This window comes from Ylistrum balloti, unplaced genomic scaffold, assembly GCF_031769215.1.
Source record: "Ylistrum balloti isolate Yb309-2 unplaced genomic scaffold, AGI_CSIRO_Ybal_v1 Utg370256, whole genome shotgun sequence".
In the NCBI taxonomy this organism is placed as follows: Eukaryota; Metazoa; Mollusca; class Bivalvia; order Pectinida; family Pectinidae; genus Ylistrum; species Ylistrum balloti.
In genome coordinates this window covers 11,420-22,486 of record NW_026782203.1, presented here as the reverse complement: position 1 = coordinate 22,486, position 11,067 = coordinate 11,420, and the positions used below count along the sequence as shown (strand labels likewise).

Here is an 11,067-nt window from a genome sequence, read left to right as displayed (position 1 = left end):
GTCCGTACCAGCTAGGTCTCCGATGTACCGAAAACAATACTTTAAATGCTTTATCTGGGTATATAATATTTTCTTCATAAAAATTCATGATAATACCGAGATAATTCAAATAAAATTTACATCCCGACGGTATACAATTTTAGGAGATTCATCACCGACACAAAAAGGGAAGTTCATCTAATGTTCACATATATAAGCAGTGTATGTACACTACGACTCGTCACGTATTGCTCTTTGTACACAAAGCACTCTTAACTAGAAATTGTTGGCCACCAATTTTACGAGCTTTTCACCTATATACACCATCTTGGCTAAATATCAATAATTTCAACAAACATGGCAGCTAACTGTTTAAGTAATCTATATATTATATATCTAGACTCTAGAGTGTAAAACTTCAGATTATTTATTTGTGTTACCCGAAAAAGAACATTCTACATGTGACCCCTTCCTGAAAGCGGAAGTTGACATATGGAACAATACTTTCTTACTACTATCATTAGCAATCCTACGCAATATGCAAGTGATCAGACATCATCATCGTGTACCTTTGAAAATAACCCATTAAATGAGTTGAACAAAATTGACTCCTTTGACCTTAAAGTCGAGTCAAGGTCATTCATATTATCATACCTGATAAACGACTGAGACATCTTACATGTGAAATTTTAAGGCGGTATATCTTGTGGAACTTGATAAGAAGTTTTTGAAAGTTTGTTACCCCAAACAGCAATTTTCAACTTTGACTCCTATCGAGAACCGGAAATTGAATATCAAGACATGATTTTATATATCATTTAAAAATTAAGTTTTGATTTTTACATTCAATTGCAACTGATCAAAATTTCATCACCATTTGCTTCTTGGATATAAAGATGAATTAAATACATTCAGCCGTTTATGACATATTGCACTTAGTTGCAAAATCGGATATAACGTCATGGCGGCCATATTGTTTTTCCTGTTGGAGTTGAAAATGTCCCTAATGGAAGAGGAGATCTAGGGAAATATGTAATTGATATAGGCCTAAAACAAGTTTTACCAATTTATTGCCATTTTAAAAGATCAAAGGACATGTTCCAAATGGCGGTAAACGATAACGAAAAATGCTGAACAGAACTGAAGACATTAGCTACTTCGGAACGACATTCTGCATTGATCTATTTAAGAAATTGGCAACTGAAACAAAAAATGAAAAAAGATAGATAGATTGATAGATAGATAGATAGATAGATAGATAGATAGATAGATAGATAGATAGATAGATAGATAGATAGATATGGGAATTACTTACAAATAATATAAATGCACGAACTCTGTACAATCAACGATTTTTGAGAAATGGCGATTTTAAAGATTTTAACATTTGAGGTCATGACGGCCATTTTGGATTTAAGTCCTACTCAAAAATGTATAACGTACATCTTCAGGTATATACCCTTATATTACTAAATAGCCATAAATCTATTTCTTACCAGTCTAAAAGAAGAATAAGAACAAACGAGAATGACGATAGGTCTTTTCACCAGATGGTAAAAAGTCCTAATTACAAGTGTATATTGCTATGCAGTCTGCACCTGATAGATATAACCCAGTGACTGAAATTAAAAGACACAGTCACTAAAGACATTTTTCATGTAATCGTGTAACAACCGATCAAACTGAGCTGTCATTTGTACCGGTAAAATCGGGGCATATGTGGTTGACCTGGGTATAGAGGTATGTAGGACACGGGTATGTTATAAAAATTATTTGAATATTTCAAAACGACCGAGATTCTCGTAGTATTTTCGTAGGGTCTGTACTGGTTACTTCGTCATCTGGTTTGCTTGCTGAGTAAGGTTTTGTACCACTGCAGAAGTGTAGGTAAGATTGATTAATATGACACAGCGAGGGATGAGTTTTGTTGAACGATATAACATTCGATTGAAGTCGAAATCAATTTATTGAATTTTCAGATTATATTGCTGTGAAAAAGCTGACAGAGGTTGAAATTTCTATCCACCTACGTTCATATATATTAGATAGATTTTTTTAGATATTTCTTTCTATCAACTCTTGTTTCCCTGATTCGCCTCCTTAGTTTCAAAATGTAGGTCGTTACCATATTCAGAGGAACGAAAACAGAAATTATTTAACTGTATTGCATCTAATTCTGTATTTTTTTTTCGAAAGTCAGGAATGTCACTTATATGTTTAGAAAATGTTTATTGGTCATGTATTTTTGGAAACACTTCAATTTTTTGAAGAGATTGCATGTCTTAATATTTATATATCAACATTGCAGGCCACATCTCCTTGTACCTGACGATAGAGTAGACAATGCTAGCCTTGCTGCTGTTGACAGTTATCGCCCCTTATAGCCACGGTTTTCCAGCATTCCAGGAACTTATTCCAAATGGAGGTATTATTCGTGACCCTTGTGACGGCGTGACCATTTGGCCGGCTGTTGGTCATCAGGCTGTTGGTGGTGGCGGACTCGTTAATCCCTTTGGCCAGGACTTCATTAACAACGAAAAGGTAAAGTGATCTATGAGTCTGACGATGCCGTTTACGATATTGCAGAATCGACACTAAAGAAGGTGGCCGTGCAAAACACAATTAAAATTAATAGATAAATAAATGGCAATCTACAGAAAACAAAAGTAAGCATTAAAAAAAACAATTCATCGATAGGTTACCGAAAAGATTACTGTTGACGTGTATTAACGGTATGTCTTTCTCTAATACGAAGTAAGCTATTTTCGTCTCTTTACTTTTTGGCGGTGTCTCTCTTGTCCCATGTGATTAGATGGATTAAGTACTGGGTTGAAGCGCCATGCTGCACTGTCTACTTCTAATGCTGAATAATGCAACCAGACACCATTTAAAACTAGTTACCCTAATCGTATGACCTGTTTCGAGGTGTCAAATACTAGAACTGACATACAATATTGCATCTTTAATTGATCAGTTCATTTAAATAACGAAAGGAGATGACCATGTAAAACACAATTGAAAATGAAAAATATAAAAAAAAAAAAAAAAAAAAAGTAGATAAAACCTGCATGGGTTAACAAAATGAATTCATATAACCAGATGTTAACAGTATGTCTTATCAAATATGTCCCTAGCAAGTAGCATTGTTGTTTTTTTTTTATTTTAGTCTTTACTGTTTTGGCGATGTCTAGCGATTTCCTTATGATAAGCTGGATACCGGGTACCGGGTTGTACTGTCTGATTCCAAGACTAAATAATGCAACCAGACATCCTTTTAAACTAGTCACCCTAATTGTATGACCTGTTTCTAGGAGTTGAATACTAGGACTGACATATATTTCTCTGTCGTCACTGGCTGTTTAGTTTCCCTTACAAAGACTTTTGACCTATTCTCTTGGTATTTTGTTTATTTATTTTGTTGATTGTGATATATGTTACCATTGCATTTTATAGTTTACCTTATGGTTTCAAGTCATATTTATTATAGGTACTTCATGGTTTTTAATTGCAAAATTGCTTGTGTGAAATCTCACAAAAACAACATCAGATCACTCATCTTTTTTGATATATGATACCCACAATACTGCAATAAACAATACGAAAGCAATAGACGATACCGTTGTATGACTTTGACATAAACACTTTATTCAAACGAATGAGGCTAACAATGAATATTCAGAGATATAGTCGGGAGAATGGTTGGAATAATGTTTGGAAATAAAAAGGTATTAGTTACAAATAAAATATAGAAATATACGCGATAACCTATTTTTGTCGAATTTTCAACTAAGGTTATTTGTTAGATATTTACAGATAGCATTTTTTTGTGATGTATTGACATGTAAATCAAGTTTTATCCTAAAACCATTAGCTATTTGCCTCTAACTACAGTGATAGAAAAGATCTAAAACACCGAATTATTACAACGTGTTTTGTGTCTGGTCACAACCATATGAGAATTATGAAAGCACAGAAGGATAATGAAAGACTTAATTCGAAGTGGACAATTACCATCCTGATGTAGAAATGGACCATCCATTAGACCATCAAGGGAGATGATCTACAGCCAAACGTTACAATTACCAAATCAGACACAATCACCACGAGGAAAAAATGAAACAGGACCGCATCAACATGTACACCAACTTGGGGACAACCCGCACTGTCCACAACCCCGCGCCAGCACAGGTCCTCCCTGTGACCAATCGCCGTGGGTGACCTCAGACAACTTTTTGCGACAGTCATCCAAAGATTGAACTGCATAATCATCACAATTTCCAACAAAGATGCTATCACGACGCCAGAGAGTATCAATTTCATCTGGATGAAGTGGGCGCCATCTGGGCTTCAAGGTCGAGCGGGATTTTAGAAGCCGACATGGGAGACGGGATAACGTGGAAAAGATGGATTTAACTATTTATTTGAAAAACAAATAATAGCCTCTGTGTACAAAATATTGGTATTCTGAGAGGAAACCTGGAAATATACTGGTTGCCATTTAGTAAGGAATTGTCAATAATTTTAGTTATCTGGCAATGTTACTTAATAGTAAGAAAACAAATGATATCTAGTTCAATACAGACTTTTAATATATATATGATTTATACTTAATACTTGGCAGATTCGTTTTTGCATTGCTAAAGGACACAAGAAATACTGATCATCCTAATTTGAAATCATGATTAAGGGATATGTTAGAGAAAAATGTGAATGGGTAAATCAATTATATAGACTAGGCCAAGAATACACTGAGGAAAACAGAGAAAATACATTATGTATATGTTTCATTATTCAGGGATAGCTTAAAAATATTTTAGGCAAAATCGCAAAAAGAAAAAAAAAAGAAAAAAAAAAAAATAATAGGAATTCATAATAAGACATATATATATATATGCATATAAAATACAGTTTCACAAGTATTTGCACATCGTTTGTCCATCAAATACATTATTTTTTTATCATTTAAATACCAGACGTGGAACCGCACCTTATGTGAGATGGACTCTGATGGAGACGAAGTATCAAACGGGGAGGAACTCGGTGACCCCGACTGTGTATGGACTCCGGGGTCAAATCCAACAGGTCTTCCAACTGGACACCCAGGTAAATGATTTAACTTAAAGAGATATTGTATAATGTATTAACGCTATCAAATCATTAATACTGTTAACTTCTAATAAACATAGAACGTACTAGAATTATATTTTTATGTTTCTGCTGTATTTCTTATGTCCATGAATACAAGTGACAATATCCCAACCATTTTAATGCGTAATGATTATTCAGTTGTTGGTTATCTATTTACATTGGATATTTTTCATTGGTAAACTTTTTGAAATAAAGCAAAAAAATAAAAGCATATGTTTGCTACGTAAAAATGAAAAACATCCCATTTAAAGATCACTTTGTTTAATTTTAAAAAGGTCTAATGATGGATCGTATAATATCTAATTTCTGGCTGATATATATATATATATCTAACTATTTGGATGTAATTATTATCATCGAAATCTTAGTCCTTTTTCATTTCTCTCATGAATAATTTGGTTGAAATATCATATTTTGTAAAAGGTGTATGTGAGCCATGGAGCGAGACGAAATGCTTAGAAAAGAGATTTCATATTTGCCAGCCACCGGATCTAGAATGTGACGCCATTAACAACCCAGGTAGAATAAGAATGTCATCAGAATGTGAACTTAAACAACATTGTTATTTGAATTGTTCTATAACTTCAAGTACTAAAAGAAATGGTGGGATATTAAGAAAAAGTCAAGAAAATTGAAACTACTATTCGTACATTTTTGGCAGTACACTCCTAATATTGCCAAACCATTCAGTCTCTAAGCTCGCTGAATCAGGATAACTGCAACAGTATAGAACCAAGTTATAAAGAATGAAAACATGTAAAGGATGATCGTGACAATATTTGACAGAGTTTGTCTATTGGTGCCATTACACGGTCGTTGGCATTTACTATATACTGAAACGAATAAGAAACGCAACTTCAAATTGTAGGTTTGATAAAATAATACTTGTGAGCATTATGTCTAAATTTCATATGTAATAGTTAATATTGAATATTGATGTAACATCCTCTAAATGTTTGGAGATTTTTAAGAAAAGGTCACTTCGCTAGAAGGTCATGATTGGTAGTACCCTACGTGAATCCAAGTTGAAATCGCAGCAGTTTTGAAACCGTGCCCTAATATCGTGTGTGTCCTCCTCGAACAGCTATAGCATCTCTAATTCTTCGTTGCATCGAGTTCATCAGGGCATTGACTGTCCGTATTGGAATGTTATTCCTTTCTTGGACGAGTGCATTTGCTAACTGGGGGAGGGTATTTGGGGGGGTTACGGCGATTGCGAATTCTTCTGTCTAGTTCATCCCACAAATGCCTCAGAGCCGTTCCTACCTTTCTGGAAAGTAATGTCATTTTTGCAAACTATCGGAATTCTGATATGTTTCAGTGTCGGGGGTATACTCCCGATTATGTTGTATCCAAATCTGCCAAACGGGGACGATTTCGATAAATATTTCTCGTTGTGTTTATAAACGGGTAACTCTGCATGGTATCTATGCCATAAGCATCACGATAGCACGTCCTCTATCAACCTGTGATAACCGTGGCATAATTGTAAAAGGAATGATTGTTTGCAAAAGTATTGGCGATGATGTGTCTCGATGTTAGTGATAAATTGATACTGGTTTGAATGAAAAAGAACGCATATGTTTGTACAGGCACGGTTTTTGATGTTTATACCGCGCCGGATGTGCATAGGTTTCTCGTCACACCTGGTTGATTTTGAACATTGGTTAGGGTGATAGGCAGGGTTTTATTTCCGCGATTTTTATACAGCCATGTATATTTAATACAAAATTAATAACAATTTTCCAAGTTGCGTTTTTTTTTCGTTTCAGTATATGTTAATCAATATGCAAAGACAATTCAGACTAGTTTTGATTATCATTATGGATTTGCTTTCGGAACATTTGTATTACCCATAACTTACTTTCAAGTTTAAAACATACATTGATATGTGTCATTTTAAAGTTGTTGTCGATTTATTTGTAGACGTTCTAGAATTTGCGGTCAGATATCCACGAACAAGAGTTCCTGCTAAAGAAACGACATACATTTGTATGAATTTCGCCTTACCTGCTGACCAGGATTATCACGTGATCGCTGATCGAGGTGTAATTGACAATGAGTTCGTCATGCATCATATGATAATCTACGCATGTTCGAATGACGGTTGGTACATAGGCTGTATCATAAGCCATATGATTTTTCTTTCTACTTCATTTTTATTTATTTATTTTGTTCTGTAAGCAAAATACGAAATTGGTCTTTGACATTTGCTGCAGATAATAAATTCTGAGTGAATATTCATTAGTATCATAAATCCCTATTGAGCGAATTATTTTTTTAAAGATCTGGTAGAATTTATATTGTTCTTTGCACATTGTTTGAAAGGCTGCATTTATTGTTTTAAGGTAGTTTATCCGATGAGTACTTTGTAGTTGATAGGAAAATCCGACTCCAAAACATCAGTTTTATTTACTAGTCAAAATGCAAAGTACTTGACTGCTGTATTTTATATATCAACTAGTTTCTCGCATTCACATGCAACATTAAAAATATCTTTGTCATTAGTAGACAATATATGACGTCATATCATACCATATTTTTGATATGCACATAAAGATCTCCTTTCATGAAATGAAAAATCTTACTCATCTAAGTTGCGAAAATGTTCTAACGGCAGCGGACCAACTTATTTCGACAATCTTTTCTTCCAGTTGAGCCAAGTGATTTAGTAAATCCTTTGAATACCCCATATGAATGTGGTATGGTGGGAGAAGCACGATGTCAGGAATTTATAGGCGGATGGAGTGTTGGTTTGTCTGGTTTTTGTCACAACCAAAATGCTGGATACAAGATAGGGATTTCCGGTTACAAATATGCTTCACTACAGGTACTTTATAGGTAGCGAAAATATACAAAAAATATAGAGAACGTATATTTTAGAGTAGATCTTTTGAAATAAATAATGACCTCATGTACACATGTATTAAAATTAGTTAAGTATTTAAATGACTTCTACTTTCAAAAAAAAAAACAAAACCATTGAAATGAATATTTACATTTGTTCTTAACTTCATAGATACATTGGAACAATCCATCGCTAAAAGCTGACTACACGGACAGTTCTGGAATGATCCTATACTACACTCCAATATTACGACCTTACAATCTTGGAACCCTAATGATCGGAGAATATCAATTCAGTATCCCACCTGGAGAACATCGTTATGTCGTAGAATCGGAGTGCACTTCAGCCTGCTCATCGCAAATTATGAACAGTCCTATTTACGTCGTTGGCGGTTTCAACCACATGCATTACATGGGTGGGTGTCCAAGCTCTTTTCCTGCATTCGGGGTTGTATGTGTAATTCAAGTGATAACTAATTATTGATCTAAATATGATTTTCGTTAAATAGCAATTGTATCAGTTCTCCAACAAACGTAGCTATACGTTGCGTATAATATGCTCGTTTAGATATATCCATTTCATATTTTCCTTATCAAGTCACTTTCACTTGACTTTTTATATTTGTATAACAGGTAGAGAAATGGAGACATCTTATGAACCCATGGGTGGTACTGAACAGGTTATTATGGACGACCCTCACTTTAGTTTTGATAACCCTATAATTCACACGTAAGTATCTAAAATTGGAACAATCTTGATTTTGCTCAGGTGTGCTTCAAAATAATATGAACATGTATACACGATCTCTCACTCAAGTCCAGAATGTTTAATGTTAAACACAATTAGAACGTGTGAACAAAAGTGCTAATAGAATTGAAAAAATGGACAAAATTTAGTTTTTTAACATAAAGATATTCAAGCTACAAGTGCCAGTTCTATGGTAAACCTCCAATTACGAGAAACTGAATGTATTAAGGTGAGGTCTTCTAAATCGCCGACACTATTTAGTCCATTCAATTCCGTAGTGTGAAGATGATTTGAATCTATAGATAATTAACGAAAGCATAATATAAATTATACCTATATGTGCGAATAGCAAGTAAGTCGTTTGGGTGAGGTCAGAAAGTAAATCATGCTGCCTGTATTGTTTCGGAATCAGTGAATGCAAGTAATACACGACTATCAACTTTATTCTCCGAGTTAATACAGGTTGTAAAAACGTTAACGTAAATCGTAAGAATGTAATCGTGTGTACTAAAGCTCGGCTTGGTTATTATTTCACCGATAGTGATTAGATAACAGAAGTAAGTGACTTTAAAACCTGTTATTGCAGCTTCAAGACACCTTTGAAAGCCCAACCTGGCGATGTTTTCAAGACAAAATGTTCTTTCGCGTCTTTACGCAAAGACGTAACAACCTATAGCGGTGATGCAACTTCCGAGGAAATGTGTTATGCGTTTTTGAATTACTACCCGAAGGAATCCATTACAGCTCGCCACTGCACTACCATGATGGGGTTGCCTGCATGTTCTATATTTCATGAAACAAAGTTAACAGAAGGATGTCAGATTCAGTCTTTTCTCACGAACTCTTCGTATTTCGACGAGACCTTTAAAGAGGTTGGTTATCTAAGTGTAATGTGCTTTTCTTATTTTGGTTATGTTGAGAGAGTAGTCGGAGAATTAATTTAGGTCTTAAATCGAACAAACCACCAACACATTTTGTTGCACGGGCCGAGATAGTTTGGTGTTAAATCTGATATCTGAAATAACATTCCTTTAGTAATTCAAAGGATTTTTGGACAGGTTTCAAGTGAGATATCATCTTTAAAATTTGAATTTGTTTTCATTAACTGCCCATGATCTTGTTTCTAAATATAACAAAAAGATTTTTCTTGCTTTTATGGAGCTTTGTAATTTTTCTTTAAAATATACATCTCGTTTTGTTTGGAGTTATACCCTTTCACGTAAACTGTGTTAACAATATCACTTATGTATGTTATCTTCGTTTTTGAGGTAAAAGCCAGAAGTTGTGATACTACTTGTGATATCTTTGATTTTTCGTTATCAAAACAGACCTTGATTAATCTTAATGCAGACATTTGCCGTATTAAATAAGGTAACCGCCATAAGCACACATTAACCTATAATGCATTCGCATAGCCAAATAAAATCAGGCTCTCACATATCTCATAAAACCGGTATGTCGATATTCTGTATTTTTAGATTCTTCGACGATGTGAAACTTTCGTCTGTCTGAAAGAATGCAAAACTTACATCGAAGATCTTCGAAGTAACCCTTGTTTTCAAGGCAAAGTCAAAGGATACGTGGAAAGCATGATCAGTCCTCAGATGGGTGAAAACAAAATGGCCCTCTACCACTCGTGTGATGTCGAACTTGCTCTGGAGGCTGTTGAACCATGCACATGTACAACCCAAACACAAGAGCCATGTATAGAATATACCGGAACAAGTGTTTCTCACAAGATGTCGTTTTCTCTGCTACTGATGGCTGTGTTCGTTATACACTTCAATTAATACTAATATTATCTTCTGCATAGTACTCATGCATATGAAACACTTTTTATGCATTGCTAAATAAAATGTATACGCTAAACTCATATCAGTATTGTAATCGCGTGCACCCTATCTAATATGCATTGTATACTACATTTGTGGGACGAGATCTTGTCTTTATTGAACCCTGCATCCTAGAAAATTCTTTTCATTAACTGGTTCATTCATGTCCTCTGTAACATTACTCACATCTACATATATACATACAGGAAAATACATATAACAGTATTAACAAGGCAGAACATATTGCAGTCTTCCTTGTACAACACTGTACAATTGACAATAAAGTTATAACACAAGGAAAGCATCTCTTATTTAGATATATGGTAACGAAAAATGAAAAAAAAAGAAAAGAATTATGGGATATTTACCTTGCAAACTAGGTTAAGATATTCCTATCGATCAGTTGTGATTTTCCACATTCGCTGAAATAAATCATCATTGAAGTATATAACATCACTGACGTGTCATAAACAAATGACAAAGATAACACAGTCTATTTACCTGTTTTTGCTT

General features: G+C 34.4%; 1 protein-coding gene across 1 annotated transcript; it reads left to right on the top strand.

The window, feature by feature from the left end:
• The first annotated feature begins 2,322 nt into the window (after window positions 1-2,322).
• On the top strand, window positions 2,323-10,512 carry LOC132552551 (MOXD1 homolog 1-like). The gene is made up of 9 exons (XM_060216728.1): window positions 2,323-2,520; window positions 4,953-5,082; window positions 5,551-5,646; window positions 7,054-7,233; window positions 7,782-7,957; window positions 8,147-8,390; window positions 8,608-8,704; window positions 9,309-9,594; window positions 10,201-10,512. Exons 1-9 carry the CDS (start codon window positions 2,323-2,325, stop codon window positions 10,510-10,512), a joined length of 1,719 nt encoding a protein of 572 aa, XP_060072711.1.
• The last annotated feature ends 555 nt before the right edge of the window (window positions 10,513-11,067 follow it).

Bases quoted from the DNA above. Each gene is read 5' to 3' on its own strand.
- LOC132552551 (XM_060216728.1), top strand. From the start codon at position 2,323: ATGCTAGCCTTGCTGCTGTTGACAGTTATCGCCCCTTATAGCCACGGT. The intron at 2,521-4,952 runs GTAAAGTGATCT...TTTAAATACCAG, and splicing joins ACTTCATTAACAACGAAAAG to ACGTGGAACCGCACCTTATG. The intron at 7,234-7,781 runs GTTGGTACATAG...CTTTTCTTCCAG, and splicing joins CTACGCATGTTCGAATGACG to TTGAGCCAAGTGATTTAGTA.